Here is an 18884-nt window from a genome sequence, read left to right as displayed (position 1 = left end):
CTCGAAAGTTGACAGTCCCGTGTGGAACGCTTCGAGGAGCTGATGGCCATACTGTTGGCCTTGCAGTGGGTGGAGGAAGTTAAGCCAGACAGCGTAGTTATTTGCTCTGATTCATGTGCAGTGTTAATGAGTCTCCAGTCCTTTAGATCACGTAGCAGACAATACCTGCTTTATGAGGTGCTACAAACCCATGGCAGGATCAGACAGATGGATAGACAGATAAGATTTACTTGGGTCCCAGCCTATGTGGGGGTGGAGGGGATGAAGCAGTTGATGTACTGGCTAAACAAGCACTTAGTAGTGGGGATGTTGATGTTGTAGTTTCAATGAGCAAGGCAGATGGGGAAAATACTGATATGGACAGTGATGGTGCAGAGATGGCAGGAGCAGTGGAATAGAGATACTAAGGGCAGGCATTTATTTCAAGTACAGAGGAAAGTCGGGGAGGACGGCAGGAAGGCACAGAAGAGAGGAGGCTATTTTTTTACAAGAATAAGATCTTAAATGTGATAGGAAAACATCCAACAGGAAAGTGTGATTATTGCCAGGAAACAGAGACCGTGGAGCATGTATTACAGTTTGGGCAGGATCAGACGGAAAGAGAGAGGATGAGATCTAGTATGAGGAAGAAGGGGATACAGGAAATTAGTTTAAAGAGTATATTGAGTAGAACGTCATTAGATATAGTCTCAAATATTTTGTTATCTTTTTTTTAAGAGCAACGGGGCTGGCAGGTAGGATTTTGTTTCACACTGTCTCTGGCCCACACTCCAGTATAGTAGGTGGCGGTAATGCACCATAACGTTGGATGCCAACCGCCGATAAAACCCACTGAAGAAGAAGAATGGCACGCTTCGTGTTTCCATGGGAAACAGTATTGCTGGATGAGATAACGCGAGATTTTGCGACAATCACGTTGCCTGTCTCTTCTCACAAACATGGCGGACTACCGAGAAGCGCCCTTGGCCACTCGGCCAAAAACGTTGGACCCAGCTGAATATTTCAACCTTTCGCTGGACCAGAGACGTGCCGAGGAGGAGAGGGCTGGTTTAAGGGCTCAGCTGAAGAGACAATATCAGATGCAGCTGAACAACCCCCACAGAAAAGAGCTTATTGTAAGTACAGAGGAAGCTAACATGCAAACGTTAGCTAACTTGCTAATGTCAAACCCACATTTCACCCAGGGTAATGCTAACGTTTGGTAGCCAGCTAGCATTCGCTAGTCAGACTAAAAACCCGAGCCGACAAGATAATGTTGTGCCTGCATTCGGCATTTGAGCTATTCAGCAAATGCCATCTTATGTTTATCTACCTAACTAGCTAGTTTGCTAATTTACTAATCTAACATCAGGCAACAGCACAGGAAGTTTTTGAGAGTAAGTTAGCTAACGTTAGGCAAGCTGGTTATATGATGCCTGGCGTTCGCTAGTTTAGTTGATGTGACCTTGATGTTAGAATTTCATAGTCATTTTGCTATTTAAACTAATTTGGGTTGCATTCAGTAACATGTATTCTGGGGGGAAATTACTGTTTGTGCATTCAACCGTTTCTGCCCTGCATAGTAGTTGACTGCAATAAGACTGGCACCAACTCTCAAAGAATGGCCATCATTATTGACATCAAATGTTATTAGTCACATGCGCCTAATACAACAGGTGTAGACCTTACCGTGAAATGCTTACTTACATGCTGCTGTTTTTTTATTTACAGGAAGACCCTGCCTTGACACGCTGGGTGTACGCACGTACCAACCCCTACAACCACTTCAGAGCCACCAAGAAGACGTCGCTGCTAGGTGGGCTCTTCGGAGTAGTGCCACTCTTCGTCCTGTACTACGTACTGAAGACTGACAGGGTATGGATGAGATGACACAACCCGTTATCCTACTCATTCCCTGACATTAGGTGTCTATTCCAAATCCACCCTAGCCTCTATACTAAGGCACTTTATTTAGATAAGGGATTGGATAGATTTTACATTTACATTTTAGTCATTTAGCAGACGCTCTTATCCAGAGCGACTTACAGTTAGTGAGTGCATACATTTTTCATACTGGCCCCCCGTGGGAATCGAACCCACAACCCTGGCGTTGCAAGCGCCATGCTCTACCAACTGAGCTACAGATTTGAGCAATATGGTGGACATTCCTCCCATCAAAGGGCTTGGTGAAGTTATTGCCATATTGATCATACTGAAGTAGTCCTGTGCCTTGGGTTAGGGGTTGATTTGCAACTGTTGTGTGGTGGGCTGTAGATTGATCAAACATGTAGATCTATCTTTAGTTTTTTTACAAAAAAGTTTGGGAGAAACCTTAAAAATATTGTCAGACAAAGCTTCAAAGCGGATTCGCTCCCCATAATGCAAAAATGATCACTTTACCATGTCAATGAGCTAAGATGAATGAACAGAGTGACTTAATACTGGCTCTGAGGTCTCATACATCACTGCTGTATTAGGCTACATTTGTGTCTGTTCAATAGATTACTTTAGTGGGCACAGTCTGATGGCCCTGTATGAATGTAGTAGGCCTACCTAACTATAGTCAGGGGGAAGAATATGTGCTGCTCATGTCTAAGCTCATCTTCTACTCTGCCACCGTTCTCTGTAGTGTCTGTGACATTTTAGTCTGAATGGCAGCCCTTCCTTCTCCCTCCATTGTTATTGAGATCCTCTCCCTGAATCTGTGCCTGAATCAGAGAGCGATGTCACAGAGACCTGGGTACTGAGTGTGCCATTGTCACACTGCTGTAATTCCTCTGCTATTTCTCCACTGAGAGGAAGAAAAACGACCTTGTATTTATTCATGAGACATTCATTCATATTCTAAGCGGTGGAGGATGAGGAGGTTGCTTAGGTGATGATGCCATCTCTCTGTTGCCATGGGGACCTCACTAACCCTCTCCTCTGTCTCCAGGACAAGAAGGAGGAGCAGATCAAAGCTGGGACCTACGACCGCAAGTTCAAACTCGCCTACTGAGTTTGCTCATCACGGACGTCCAATGTAAAGTGTTGTAGAGATAATGTCAGTGTGTATCTATTATTGATAACTGAATAAAACTTCCTTCATTGTTTAAAACAAAATGAGTGTCTGCATGTCATTACAAACATCAAAGAGCTATGAATGTGTGGTCCTCTGTAGCTCAGCTGGTAGAGCACGGCGCTTGTAACGCCAAGGTAGTGGGTTCGATCCCCGGGACCACCCATACACAAAAATGTATGCACGCATGACTGTAAGTCGCTTTGGATAAAAGCGTCTGCTAAATGGCATATTATTAATGACATGAGCAGCAAAGTGATGAAAACATGCTAATAAGACTTCCAGGGTATTTATTCATTTCTGTCCAGTACAATTTTTTATCAATGAACTGGTCAGTCAAAGAAACGGGCATAGACCAAATTACCCAAGCACTCAATATTATGCTGTGAGTGATATGTAAGGGATAATCAACGAGAGGCTATGTGTTCTAAGGAAAAATAATGAATGACGTGGAAGGTGTGTTCCACGACGCACTAGTTTAGCTAACCAAACCATCAGTCCTAGCTTGCTATTTTGAAAATCGAATTCAACAATGCCGAAAATGTCTTCAATTCGACTTTTGCTATCAAAAGCAGCTCAAACATAGAACATGTAAGAATGAACTAGAGCCATTGAATTCTAGAGCTCCAGAATGCCCTTCAAGCCAATCAGAAATGAGTATTAAACAATGCCATTATATAAAATCTATTGAGCCACAGTTTAGTGGTATTACATTAAATCCTAGATTATCTTCTGGGTGATCTAGGGGAAACAATGACTGTTCTGCCTCTGCTCTACTGTTTCCTGGGCCTCCAGTTGGGGTCAAAGTGTTTGCGGAGCGGCTCCCAGCACTGCCAGTAGCTCTTGTCCAGTCTCTGACACGTCTCTAGACCCCACTTAGTTACCGCCATGCTGAACGACGACTCAAACATGAAGGCCTGAGATGGAGGAAGGATGTTACTTGATGTCCCACTCTGATATGTACAGCTGTTTGAGAATTGTGATCACATCATGTGTTACCATGGTCCCCTCGGCCACCCTCTCTGGTTTGAGGGGAGCGGTGCTGTTCTTCTCGAAGCAGTCTCTGTCAGGACCGTGAGGGGTCATCATGCTGTGGAGACTACCCCCTCCTGGCTGGAAGCCCTCCTCCTTGGCCTCATAGTGGCCCTTGATCAGCCCCATGAACTCACTCATACAGTTCCCTGGAACACAGACAGGGGGTGCTCTGACATAACACAAACACACTACTACAAAACACACAAAGAGACCAGGGTAAGGGTAGTCACTAGAGTGGCATGCTAGAAAGGACAAACTTGTCGGTAACATCAGAACTAAAGACAAGCATAAGAAGTAGCTATTTAGTTATTCTTTCTGAGGGTAAGGCTTAGAAGTGTATGTATCATACTGTGGTAGTAGGGGGGTCTGAATGTGTGGTCGGCCACTCCCCAGCGCGGGGGGAAGATGACAAAGTCAGCGATGGCGACTCCTGGACGAGTGGACTTGGCCGTCAACACTGTGAAGATGGAAGGATCCTGGTGCAGAGATGGAGGAGAGGAAGGATAAGTGTGCGTGCTTGTGCGTGTGCACGTGTATGCATTTGTGGGAAGATCTCAATTGCATACTCCTGGCATCCTCTCCTCGTCACCTTCTCAAAACCCATTGGAGGAGAAGGTCAGAGGGGAGGGACCTCTGGCTTTCTGCCTGTGTGTGAGGTTCTCACCGCATGATCGAAGGCCACACAGTTGATGACCATGAAGTTCTCCAGGTTGTATTTGTACGGTGTGTAGTTCCCGTGCCACGCCACCACATTGAAGGGAGAGAAATCCTACAAACACACACAAGAAGAAACATAATAATAAACAAATGTATAGCAGGGAACGCGGTAGCAGGGGTGAGGCAGCACCGCCTGGTCTACTGCACCTTTGAACTTGAGATATAGCCTTACCTAAAGCCAATGTTCATTTTAGGCAATTGAAAAAAAAACAGCCGTAAAGCTACATGAAAATAAGAAAAAAAGAACTCAAGGGTGATTTAAAACACGGTGTACCTCTTTTCCTTCTCTGCACTTTTTTTAATTTACCCCGTTCTTTGTGATCCTCAGCACCAGCAGGTATTATGCAGTAATTGGCTTCACTATCAAACTTTCAGCGCCCGTGGCGCAGAGAGAGGGGGGAGAGGGAGACGGTGTAGAGATATTTCTTTATCTTGATTGTTAAAACCAGAGCAATTTTATATAGCAGTGCTGTTCTGATAATGTCACTGTGAAAGAGATATTCAATGGTAGCTCTAAAATCAATATAATTCATTACAAGCTGTCTTCAGGGCTGACCCATGTACCTTGTCACATGTGCGCAAGCACACACACACACATTCTCACACACATATATTCTTCCTACTCCCACAGACATAAACCATAAAACACACACTAGCATACAGTTCAAACACACACACACACACAGTCACCATACACCCAGGGGGTCTAAGGACCCCAAGGCAGGTAATCTCTTGGGCATTACAGTTCCGGTGATAACTCTGGCAGACTCGATTAAAAATGTAGCACAAGATAATAAAAACACACACACACAAAACACAAACATATTGGCCCAGTCAAGCAAATAATAAGTTAATTTGAGCAATTTCATCTCTCTGCAGGAGGACCAAACAGCAGGATGAGATGCAGCAGAGATGGAACCTGCCCCCCCCCCCTCCACTTCCAATCTGTGTGTGACACACACACACTCCCTGCAGTCTCAGGTTAGGTGGGGGGAAAGAGCAAGCCCCAACACCCAGTCTGACCCCAAAGAGGGAGACAGAGAGAAAGAGAGGGGTGGATGGAGAGAGGTAGAGAGAGGTTAACGAAAGAAAGAAGGGTCCGGTGTATATCCCATGCATATATCCCCTCTAACAGGTGTTTCCACAGTTACCTCCCTCACACACACATACACACAGAGACACACGCATCCTTTCGCCCTGTCTCCTTAAAATCCCCTACTGTCAGACAAAATGAGTCGATCCAATTACCTGCTCGACAGGACGCGTTCAGAGCAGGGCGGGAAATCATTCCCCAGTGAAATATGCTGAAATTAGTGCTTAACTCAAGCAAGGTTTTCTCCCCTGAAAGGACAGGCAGGTATCTGGCGGGAACTCCTGGACGAGCTAACTAATTATTAGTGATTAAGGCTGGTAAGGGAGCCGAGACTGGAGCCTGCTGCTGAGCAGAACAGTCAGGCGTTTCACATTAAATCATTTGGGGATGGCAGTTTAATGTTAATGTGCAGCTAACCGCTAATAGAGCCCAATAGCAGTTCTGTATTAACTCGCAGCTAACTGCTAATAGGCCTCACTTTAATAGTCTGTACAGCTATTCTCAGGGCCCGATTCAATCAGATCCGCTTTAGCCGACATCCGCATAGCTGATGTTTGGACAGTGTCAAAGGTAGAACTGCTTTAGAGCTGTCAAATCCACAACCAGCTCCCGGCATTATACCTAAAGCAGACGTTGCCATTGGCTGCACTGAGTCACATTAAGAGAAATCCCATGCAGCCTTGTTTACAAGTTCGAACACTGGAATGTGAGATGTAATCTACACCTTGATTAGGCTGATAGAAATCCTCATTAATTCTATATAGCCTACACTTTCTTGTTCTGAACTTCTAATGGGAGTGGGATGGGTGTGGCTTAATGGCAATGATCACAAGAGCAGCTGCTCACCGATTTGACAGCTCCAACGCAGTTCCACCTCCGACACCGCCAAAACATCAGCTATCGGCTATCTGATTGAATCTATGCCTCAGTGTTGGGATGGCTAGCTAAACGCTAAAATTAGTGGTGTCCCATGTATACATTACAAGCTACTATCATGAATTATAATGCAGTGTATTGTAATGTCTGTGCAAGAACATGCGCATATGCTCCCAAAGACACACACGTGTGTACTAACGCACATAGCAGAAATAAGCAAGCATGTCCCCACACACACACACACACCTGTTGGCTGGAGAAGAGCTTGCCCTGGTACTTGTTGATAACAGTGTAGCCTGTGGCTACCTCGCGGTCCTCATACCACGCCACCGGAGTTACGAAGTCCCTGGGATTGGCCAGTCCGTTGCCCCCTAGTAGGACGATTGGTTCACAGATGTTATGGTGTTGAAAGGTGAGAGGGTTAAAGTCAAGGCGTTGACATGTGGAGGTGGAGAAGGGGTGTCACACACACCTATGGGTCCCAGGTCGGGGAGCTCAAAGTGCGCTCCGTACACCTCCAACACGTAGCCTCTGGTCTCCCCGAACACATCCACACTGAAACGCATTCCTTGCTGCAACACACAGGGCACATGCAGGTGAGGTGATGGACAGGTAAGGAGGACGGGTAAGAGAGTCAGGTGATGAGGGAGAAAAAGGTAAGAGGATTCAGGTGAACAGCAGAGATTGAAAGGTGTTGCCGTCTCACCTGGATGACACAGATCTCGTTGGGTTCCACCATCATCTTCCCAAACTCTGTAGTGACCAGAATCTCCCCCTGCTGGGGCACTACAAGACAGAGGAAGGTGGGAGAGTACTTAAGACTGCTTATGTTATGTTGTGTTTATGTGTACTTCAAAGACCAAATACATATTTGACTGACCAATGAGAAAGTCTCCATCGGAGTTGTTGAAACAACTGAAAAGCAGAGACTACATTATTAAAAATTTGATATTGGGCACAGAGTTGTAAAGATCAATGATGGGAGAGATCAAATCGAGTATGTACTACTGTACAGTTGAAGTCGGAAGTTTACATACACTTAGGTTGGAGTCATTAAAACTTGTTTTTCAACCACTCCACAAATTTCTTGTTAACAAACTATAGTTTTGGCAAGTCGGTTAGGACATCTACTTTGTGCATGATACAAGTAATTTTTCCAACAATTGTTTACAGACAGATTATTTCACTTGTTCACTGTATCACAATTCTAGTGGGTCAGAAGTTTACATACAGTGAGGGGAAAAAAGTATTTGATCCCCTGCTGATTTTGTACGTTTTCCCACTGACAAAGACATGATCAGTCTATCATTTTAATGGTAGGTTTATTTGAACAGTGAGAGACAGAATAACAAAAAAATCCAGAAAAACGCATGTCAAAAATATTATAAATTGATTTGCATTTTAATGAGGGAAATAAGTATTTGACCCCTCTGCAAAACATGACTTAGTACTTGGTGGCAAAACCCTTGTTGGCAATCACAGAGGTCAGACGTTTCTTGTAGTTGGCCACCAGGTTTGCACACATCTCAGGAGGGATTTTGTTCCACTCCTCTTTGCAGATCTTCTCCAAGTCATTAAGGTTTCGAGGCTGACGTTTTCCAACTCGAACCTTCAGCTCCCTCTACAGATTTTCTATGGGATTAAGGTCTGGAGACTGGCTAAGCCACTCCAGGACCTTAATGTGCTTCTGCTTGAGCCACTCCTTTGTTGCCTTGGCCGTGTGTTTTGGGTCATTGTCATGCTGGAATACCCATCCACGACCCATTTTCAATGCCCTGGCTGAGGGAAGGAGGTTCTTACCCAAGATTTGACGGTACATGGCCCCGTCCATCATCCCTTTGATGCGGTGAAGTTGTCCTGTCCCCTTAGCAGAAAAACACCCCCAAAGCATAATGTTTCCACCTCCATGTTTGATGGTGGGGATGGTGTTCTTGGGGTCATAGGCAGCATTCCTCCTCCTCCAAACACGGCGAGTTGAGTTGATGCCAAAGAGCTCGATTTGGTCTCATCTGACCACACCACTTTCACCCAGTTCTCCTCTGAATCATTCAGATGTTCATTGGCAAACTTCAGACGGCCCTGTATATGTGCTTTCTTGAGCAGGGAGACCTTGCGGGCGCTGCAGGATTTCAGTCATTCACGGCGTAGTGTGTTACCAATTGTTTTCTTGGTGACTATAGTCCCAGCTGCCTTGAGATCATTGACAAGATCCTCCCGTGTAGTTCTGGGCTGATTCCTCACCATTCTCATGATCATTGCAACTCCACGAGGTGAGATCTTGCATGGAGCCCCAGGCCGAGGGAGATTGACAGTTATTTTGTGTTTCTTCCATTTGCGAATAATCGCACCAACTGTTGTCACCTTCTCACCAAGCTGATTGGCGATGGTCTTGTAGCCCATTCCAGCCTTGTGTAGGTCTACAATCTTGTCCCTGACATCCTGACAAACGTTTCGGGTAGCCTTCCACAAGCTTCCCACAATAAGTTGGGTGAATTTTGGCCCATTCCTCCTGACAGAGCTGGTGTAACTGAGTCAGGTTTGTAGGCCTCCTTGCTCGCACACGCTTTTTCAGTTCTGCCCACACATTTTCTATAGGATTGAGGTCAAGGCTTTGTGATGGCCACTCCAATACCTTAACTTTGTTGTCCTTAAACCATTTTTCCACAACTTTGGAAGTGTGCTTGGGGTCATTGTCCATTTGGAAGACCCATTTGCGACCAAGCTTTAACTTCCTGACTGATGTCTTGAGATGTTGCTACAATATATCCACATAATTTTCCTTCCTCATGATGCCATCTTTTGATTTTCCCATGATGTCAAGCAAAGAGGCACTGAGTTTGAAGGTAGGCCTTGAAATACATCCACGGGTACACCTCCAATTGACTCACATGATGTCAATTAGCCTATCAGAAGCTTCTAAAGCCATGACATAATTTTCTGGAATTTTCCAAGCTGTTTAAAGGCACAGTCAACTTAGTGTATGTAAACTTCTGACCCACTGGAATTGTGATACAGTGAACTATAAGTGAAATAATCTGTCTGTAAACAATTGTTGGAAAAATTACAAGTGTCATGCACAAAGAAGATGTCCTAACCGACTTGCTAAAACTATAGTTTTTTAACAAGAAATTTGTGGAGTGATTGAAAAACGAGTTTTAATGACTCCAACCTAAGTGTATGTAAACTTCCGACTTCAACTGTATATAATGGTATCATACAATGGAAATATACACACACCTGTCAATCATGGAGATGTTGCAGGTGAACATGTGGATGCCGATCCCGTTGCGGGACTTGGCGTCTCCTGCTCCACATAGGGTGTGCAGACCCTAGGATTGACAGATGGGAGAACCAATCAGACCCAGGAAAGAAGATAGGCTGTACCAGAAACAGCTAATCGCTGTCATGGAAAACCAGAGGGTTTAATGATGGAGGGTTAATGTCTTACTGTCACAAAGTCCACTTTCTTTTCTGAGGATTTGGGGATGGTGAATGGCAGCCATCGTAGCTAAGAGTCAGAAAAAACCATTTCAAAACCACATTTCTCAGTTTCTTCCTCCTAATCTCTCTCTAATTATCTCCATTGTCTCACTTCCCAAACCCTGGCCTTTTCCTTTCTCTCTCTCTCGCTCTCTCTCTCTCTTCCTCTACCTGGTTAGGGTCAGGTTCCACTTCATCCCACTTCTCTGTTAGGCTCCCACAGTGCATTGCGGTGTAGGGCTTGTGACGGACAGATGGCAGGATACGGTAGAACCAGCTGGGAAACAAGGAAATGGAGTTAGGAAAGAGAGAGAGAATGTCTGTGTATGTTCATGATTAAGTGTCTGAATAATGTTTATTACATTTGTACATTTTAGTCATTTAGCAGACGCACTTATACAGAGCTATTTTCAGGAGCAATTAGGGTTAAGTGCCTTGCTCAATGGCATATGGACAGATTTTTTTCACCTAGTCGGCTCGGGGATTCAAACTAGTGACCTTTCGGTTACTGGCAGGGTTGGGGAGTAACTGATTACATGTACAAAAAAAATGTAAATGTAATCAGTTACCTTAACAGAATTTTTTTTTGTATTACATTATTGGATTACATTATGACACCTTTCTGTTTTTTCAATAACATTCAATTCAGCATTTAAAAAAGGCGCAAGTTTACATTTATTCCACCACAGCGAGTCTGACCACAAGTCAGAGACCACTATGATGACAAACCAAATGCCTTTGATGGATTGTTTTTTTGTCTTCTTCTAATGCCTCTTAAGGGGAAAGTAATCAAAAAATAACTGGAAGTAATCAGATTACATTACTGAGTTGGGGTAATCCAAAAGTTACTTACTGATTACAATTTTGGACAGGTAACTAGTAACAGTAATGGATTACATTTAGAAAGTAAGATACCTAACCCTGGTTACTATCCCAACGCTCGTAACTGGAAGGCTACCTGCTGCCCTATATCTGGTGCTAACATGCGCCCTTTGTCTTAATCTTGTCACACCTACTGATTGTGCCAAAATTTTTAGACAGGTGTAGATGATTAAAAGACAACTTGTGATCTGATTGTTATCATATCTTCCTGACCACCTCCAGAGGTAGTCAGGCACGCATTGTGTTTGGATATCAATCAAGTGTAAATAGATCTGGATGGTCAAACTATTTAAATCATCATTATACTGGCCTCTAAAATCATTGACAGGCAGCATCATTGACTTACGGCATCAGTAATTGTCTTAAAATAAATGAATTCAGAATATCTGTCAAAGAATTTGTATACAAGGAGGCACCAGCTAATATGGTCTCATGCTGACACAGTGGATGGATGAGACATATTTTAATACAATGTGTAGACGTGACAAACCTTGATCAGATAGGCTGCATCAAAAGACCAATTAGTAGCAAAAGATCAGAATTGGGCTGCCTGTGTAAACGCAGCCATAGTGATTAGATCTTATTGATCAGATCACAAAACTCACATATTAGCGGCAGGTGTAAACGAGGCTTCCGTGTAGGCCTATGTATTAAATCTGAGCGATGAAAGAGAAGGAGAAGTTTCTGTCAATCACTATGCAATGACTGGATACCTCCTCTTATTGGTTGGCCGTGGGCAGGTGAAAGCGGAGCCGGAGAGTTGTTCAGCGTAGAGACCGTAGGGACACACCTGAGGGTTGTTCTGGAGAGACAACAGAGCTGGGTTCAACATCCTAGAGGGGGGTAACGTACACTGGTGTACCGGACACCCCCGCAGCCCCCTGCCTACAAGCTCTGGGGGCCCATGCACCTGTCATCGGTGTCTATTATTATTTTTGTATTTAATAAATAATTTTGACAGTAACCCCTCCAAAAAGTAATTCATAAACCTTTTTAATTTCCATATGTACTAGGAAGCTAAGTACAGTTGAAGTCGGAAGTTTACATACACCTTAGCCAAATACATTTAAACTCAGTTTTTAAAAATGTCTGACATTTAATCCTAGTAAATATTCCCTGTCTTAGGTCAGTTAGGATCACCACTTTATTTTAAGTCGCATTCCCAGTGGGTCAGAAGTTTACATACACTCAATTAGTATTTGGTAGCATTGCCTTTAAATTGTTTAACTTGGGTCAAACGTTTCGGGTAGCCTTCCACAAGCTTCCCACAATAAGTTGGGTGAATTTTAGCCCATTACTCCCGACAGAGCTGATGTAACTGAGTCAGGTTTGTAGGCCTCCTTGCTCACACACGCTTTTTCAGTTCTGCCCACAACTTTTCTATAGGATTGAGGTCAGGGCTTTGTGATGGCCACTCCAATACCTTGACTTTGTTGTCCTTAAGCCATTTTGCCACAACTTTGGAAGTATGCTTGGGGTCATTGTCCATTTGGAAGACCCATTTGCGACCAAGCTTTAACTTCCTGACTGATGTCTTGAGATGTTGCTTCAATATATCCACATAATTTTCCTTCCTCATGATGCCATCTATTTTGTGAAGTGCAACAGTCTCTCCTGCAGCAAAGCACCCCCACAGCATGATGCTGCCACCCCCGTGCTTCACGGTTGTGATGGTGTTCTTCGGCTTGCAAGCACCCCCTTTTTCCTCTAAACATAACGATGGTCATTATGGCCAAACAGTTCTGTTTTTGTTTCATCAGACCAGACGACATTTCCCCAAAAAGTACAATCTTTGTCCCCATGTGCAGTTGCAAACCGTAGTCTGGCTTTTTTATGGCGGTTTTGGAGCAGTGGCCTCTTCCTTACTGAGTGGCCTTTCAGGTTATGTCGATATAGGACTCGTTTTACTGTGGATATACATACTTTTGTACCTGTTTCCTCCAGCATCTTCACAAGGACCTTTGCTGTTGTTCTGGGATTGATTTGCACTTTTTGCACCAAAGTACGTTCATCTCTAGGAGACAGAACGCGTCTCCTTCCTGAGCGGTATGACGGCTGCATGGTCCCATGGTGTTTATACTTGCGTACTATTGTTTGTACAGATTAACGTGGTACCTTTAGGCGTTTGGAAATTGCTCCCAAGGATGAACCAGACTTGTGGAGGTCTACACATTTTTTTCTGAGGTCTTGGCTGATTTATTTTCATTTTCCCATGATGTCAAGCAAAGAGGCACTGAGTTTGAAGATAGGCCTTGAAATACATCCACAGGTACACCTCCAATTGACTCAAATTATGTCAATTAGCCTATCAGAAGCTTCTAAAGCCATGACATCGATTTCTGGAATTTTCCAAGCTGTTTAAAGGAACAGTCAACTTAGTGTATGTAAACTTCTGACCCACTGTAATTGTGATACAGTGAATTATAAGTGAAATAATCTGTCTGTTAACAATTGTTGGAAAAATTACTTGTGTCATGCACAAAGTAGATGTCCTAACCGACTTGCCAAAACTATAGTTTGTTAACAAGAAATGTGTGTAGTGGTTGAAAAACGAGTTTTAATGACTCCAACCTAAGTGTATGTAAACTTCCGACTTGGGCTCCAAGAATGTGACTGATCAAAGTACCTCAGGCCTTGGAAAATAAATAATTGAACTGATTGAAAGTAAGGGGATATCGGTGAAGAAATGCCGTTGTCAAGTCTATGATGTCTCCAAGATGGGAGAGGGCGTGAGGACAGCTCTTGTCATGTAGGTTATACAGGACAGTTGTATTATTATTATTTTTATCAATTGTTTGCTGATTGTTTGCTGTTGTATCAAACATTTATTTTACAATCTGCAATGTTTGAATTTCTAACTTTAATTAATGAACAAGTAGGCCTAATTAAATTATTGCCGCCAGCCAGCAGTCTAAATCATGGCAGCCTTTCAATACCGCATAGGCTATAGCTTCCTGAAATGTTAGGCTTAACATGAGAAAATGACGACCAAATAGGCATACCAATAAACATTTATCCATTAGCTAAAGCAAAGCTATAGGGTACATGCCCTGGCACCACAGAAAGCCATATCATCTATTTGATAGGCAACCACATAGACATGTAGCAATTTCAGCACCATTGACAGCTATTGGGGCGCAGCTATATACAGGGGCGCAACTTTCACTGGGGACGGGGAGACATGACCCCCCAGTTGTATTATTGATACAAAATGCAGCACTGGTGTGCTTTAGGACCATGCAGACGCCTCAGAGCGGTTGGGTAGGCTGTTTTCCGGTTTTAGACAGCTGGATTTAGGACCGCATGGACACCACAGAGTGTGTGGACAGGCTGGCTATGTGAAGGCAAAGCTTCTGAAAGGCTGGTGTATAGAACCAGCATGTGAGAGATGAACAGAGGCAGCTGCTGTCTGTGTATGTTGTACTTTTTCTCAGAGATGTAAAAGAAAGCAGAGCAGAAACTGGCTACTCTTTAGTTGACTGATCTAGCTGGCAAAGTAACTGCTGTTTGACAGAAAAAAATGTATTTATTCCCAGCGCTGAGCTAGTTGTGTAACTGACATGTTACGTTAGCTAATGTTTCAGCCCCTCTCCACTGAAGTAAATGAACTACTAGCAGCTAGTTTAGTTAGCTAGCTAGTAGCTACCGCAGCCAGTTCAGCTCTAGCTAGCCTCTAGCTATCTGTCAGGTAGCAGTATCTAACAGCTCTTGTGTGTATGGATATGTTTTGTAGCCTTTGTTTTGTCCCATTTCAACAGAAGTAAATGTGATGATGTACCATTGTACCATTAGTTGGCTAACTTTAGCTAGCTAGCTCACTAGCTCACTAACGTTAGCTATTATTTTTGCTTCAATCACTCTAGACCTGAATCAAACGATGAAACCAGCAGCCAAACGATTGAAGACTGATATTCTGACTTTTTTTCAGTGCAATGTGAGTTTTTATTAGTCAGTATAGCAATGTAACGTTGTTGATCTGTCAGTTTCCCTAGCTAATTTCCTACTTTTCACACTGATACGGTATAAACAGCTCTACAGTCTTCACTGTCATGGTGCACAGTCAGTACACAACCCTATGCTCATCATGTCTTAGCAGAATCAGATGGTGACAGGTGTCCCTGCAGGGTCAGACAGCCAGGGAAGACCAGTCTACGGCACTCAGGTGAATTTTGCAGTATATTATAACAATCACTGAATGGATACAAAGTTCCATCTTGAGTTGATGGGTAGGCTACAGTCTGGGATCTGGGAATAATGGTCATTTCAATTATTGAACCATTGATTATATTATTGGATAATATAATGTATAAATGTACACCAAGGTAATTCTTTGTCATGCCTCATCTGAGCAGGATCAGATGGTGACAGGGGTCTTACCAGGGTCAGGTAGCCAGAGAACCTTTGCAGACACAACACTTTATTCTCTCTGTGCAGCAAACACTGGACAAGCAAGAAGCTTAAAAGGTTGAAACTATTTTAAGGCGGTCTGACAAACATCTAAAGTTGATTTACAAACAGTTTCAAGGGTTGATAGAGCCTTTTCCCAATAAGACAAAAGGGGACATATTTGCATATGTTATAGTCTTTTGAAGGCTGGCTGAATTCTGGCAAAGAGTATGTTATTTTATCTGAGCATGTCTACAGATTCTCCCTTCACCCTGTTTTTGTTTGCTTGGAAATGTTGATCCTGGAGACTGTTATCAGAAGAATCGGTGTAACCTAGCATTGATAGCGGCTAAGAAATGCATTGCCATTAATTGGACGGTTGGTTATCCTCCCGCAATGGATGGCAGAAATGTCAAGTTATGTATCACTAGATTTTAATTATTACAAGATTAAGGGTATACTGTGCAATTTTCATAAGGTCTGGATGCCTTAGATGGAATACTGTTCGACAAAAGGAGTCTGTATTGAAAACATGCCTACATCAGGGAAGATACCTATTTAGGCAATGCCTAGCTACTGGGCTGCTCAGTCCTGGCCCTGAGGATCTGCCGTACTGTTGGTTCTCACTCTGGACTTGGCCTAACACAACTGAAACCAATAATGAATGTTTCACTAAGATCCTAAAGCTGAGTGGGGTGTGTTGGGTTGGGTTGGGGCACTGCAGGGCCGTGGACCCCTAGGGGCAGGACGGGGTGACCAAGCTATATTGTGTGCAAAAAGAGCTCTACTGTACTATTAGGTCTATGATGTGAATTATATGGAGGATGTACTGTTTCTGGGTGTTCATATGTAGGTGTATGTGTGTTTTTATTAAACGTATGTTTTTCAAACCTTTCCCTTGAGACATAAAAAAAAGATGGGAAGGAAGTTGTTGGGGAGAGAGTTGAGTTACTGACAAGACTGGTGGGGGTCTGGCGTGTAGGTGGCTCGGGCTGGCTGGGTGGTCTGGCTGAAATTTGATATGGAGGATGTCTTAATAAAGACAATCAAAAGTTGTCTTTGTACTTTATTTGTAAGAGTTGTTCATTTGTTAGGCTATTGGTTAAAGGTGCAACACAATATTGATTATTGAAATATCATTGATCTAGTTCAGTCTTATCAATCACTTAAAACATATTTAATAATGATCTCTTACCTAGCTTGATGACTGTGGACATTTTTGCTTACATTTTGTTCTAAATAGAGACAGCTAGAAGGGCCATGGGTCTAGATTGACCCTGTATAGACCTACTTTGTAAGTGTCTGTCTGGCTGGGGAGGGGGGGGGACTCCGAACTTGCGGGGGTCCAGAGAAACTGCCTTATGCCGGTGGTAATGTGGGTGTGAGGGGGTGTTGCTGGATAACAGATGAGGGGTATAGATGGGTTAGCTGACGTCACAAAAACAATGCCCGCACTTCAATGGGGCAGAAGTCTTTGTGTTGTTGTGATTATGGATGGCCAGATAGCTAGCAACAATGACAAGAAGCTACCATGTGGGGAATCGTAAGTGGCTCATTTCAGCTCGTTGTATATTATTACTGATATCATGTCTTGTTTTGATGTGTTTTGACTGATGTCATGTGGTAATATGGCAAACAATCACAAGCTAACCAACAACTGTAACAATGTATATATTTGAGAGACAACAAATGCTCATTGTGCAAATGTATGTATGTTTTCAATAAACATTGGAGACGAAATATAGTTTACATGTTGTCAACAATCTAAGCCAACCCCATCTGTTTTGCCCATAGTTGTGCAAGAGTTGGTTTTGTTGCTAAGCAACCAACCCCTCTATGGAATGTTACCTGTCCTTCAGGTAAGGCTCCTGGACAGCGAGGGTCTTCAGAGGAGAACTCATTCCCAAACCCACTCAGGTACTGGAAGAGAGCAACATATTAGGGGACAGACAGTTGAGTGGACAGTGATAGGCCTAGTCTTTTTAAAAAATACATATTGGGTGATATTGTGACATGATAACTATACTTTGATTGGCGTCAATGTTGAGTCATGCTACTTGTGTCATCTGTTTGCATACTTGACACACAATGCAAACATACATGACTACTCTGATAGGCATGCAACTCCACAGGACGACCCCTCTTACTCTCTTCTCTGCTACACTAGGAACTTGGCCCGCGCACGAACCTAAAAATGGTGCTGAGTCATCGCGCGGTCTGCAAAAGCGCACGGGTCTGTTTCCAATAATGTACGCGCACACGTGACCTACATTCCTTACGGAGTAGGCTACTTTACTTTGTGGGGAGAAGAATGTCTGAAGTCTCAGTAAACAATACAGTGGTAATAGAATATATTATATAAATGTCAACTGACGTTAACTGATAACAGACACACACTGCCACTGTGTTTAGCCTACAGCGCTCAGAACTCTGCGCTCCACAAGCCGCTTGGGCACAACATCTGGGCAGCTGCTGAATCCAGCCCGATGATTGGACAGAAGGGAACGCCCCTTCAGCGCACCGCTTGACAGCGACAGTAGGCTACAGATGTATAGCTTACACACAGTTAAGTCTTGCATATTGTAAGATTTCTGACATTAGTTGATGCGATTGATAGCTCCATGACCCATAAAGTAAAACATTCAAATGACAGAAGAATAAAAATTATTATCGTTCCTACATGTAAAAATATATAATGAAGAAAACAATGAATGAAAAATAACAGTCAATCCCCGCAATAATATATAACCTGAACATTGCTTAATCATAAAAGGAGGTAATATTTACTGAAGTTCTGCCTCCTTACCTTGAGCCCAGCCATTGTGCTTACTTATGAAACTGTCCAACTGGAGCAAATACGTTTTCAATGTCCAACACCCTTGTTAAAACGTATAAAAGTTATCTCCAAACTTAACTAGGTTAGCTCCCTATCCTATCCGCCACACAACCCCCACGTCCCGTGATAGAGTGAAGAAGAGAGGAGGGCTGGATTTATGCTCTTTCTCAATATGGCATCAATTAGGACCAGACTCGGTCCGTGACGTATATGGAGGGTTCTCTCTGAGAGAAGGGGTTGGTTATCCAAAGAAAAAAACAGAAAGGGATGGAGAGGCTGAGGTCGGGGGGCTCAAAAGTGCGCAAACAAGGACCAAAGTCATAGCCAATGCAAATACAACCAACCCCAAACCACCTTTTAGATACAACATGGGTCCAATGGACATGATACGTTTCACGGTTTCCTGTGCTCCAACCACACTGACGGCTATGGATGCACTGGGCTGATGGTGATGCACATAGAAATATAATTAATATCTATGGTGATGCACACCAGCGCACTGAAACCAACGAGATGATGACCCCGGTAGACCTACTTCACTA

The 18884-nt window shown here is 43.5% G+C and overlaps 2 protein-coding genes across 2 annotated transcripts; one reads left to right on the top strand and one right to left on the bottom strand.

Moving 5' to 3' along the window:
* Nucleotides 1–899: 899 nt before the first annotated feature.
* Nucleotides 900–3081, top strand: LOC121549900 (NADH dehydrogenase [ubiquinone] 1 beta subcomplex subunit 4). Its single transcript, XM_041861863.2, has 3 exons — nt 900–1115; nt 1711–1854; nt 2915–3081. The coding sequence occupies exons 1-3, from the start codon at nt 939–941 to the stop codon at nt 2975–2977; spliced, it is 384 nt and encodes a 127-aa protein (XP_041717797.1). The 5' UTR covers nt 900–938; the 3' UTR covers nt 2978–3081.
* A 229-nt stretch (nt 3082–3310) lies between these two features.
* Nucleotides 3311–18492, bottom strand: LOC121549899 (homogentisate 1,2-dioxygenase). Its single transcript, XM_041861861.2, has 14 exons — nt 18313–18492; nt 17355–17426; nt 11834–11922; nt 10410–10515; nt 10207–10266; nt 9996–10087; nt 7639–7673; nt 7465–7544; nt 7231–7330; nt 7005–7129; nt 4737–4841; nt 4422–4548; nt 4037–4218; nt 3311–3954 (listed from the first exon to the last, which is right to left on the bottom strand). Exons 1-14 carry the CDS (start codon nt 18325–18327, stop codon nt 3811–3813), a joined length of 1332 nt encoding a protein of 443 aa, XP_041717795.1. The 5' UTR covers nt 18328–18492; the 3' UTR covers nt 3311–3810.
* Nucleotides 18493–18884: the final 392 nt, after the last annotated feature.

The sequence above is a fragment of the Coregonus clupeaformis genome, chromosome 34 (genome assembly GCF_020615455.1).
Source record: "Coregonus clupeaformis isolate EN_2021a chromosome 34, ASM2061545v1, whole genome shotgun sequence".
In the NCBI taxonomy this organism is placed as follows: domain Eukaryota; kingdom Metazoa; phylum Chordata; class Actinopteri; order Salmoniformes; family Salmonidae; genus Coregonus; species Coregonus clupeaformis.
Note: the sequence above shows the minus strand (reverse complement) of the source record. Positions and strands in the feature narration are given on the sequence as shown.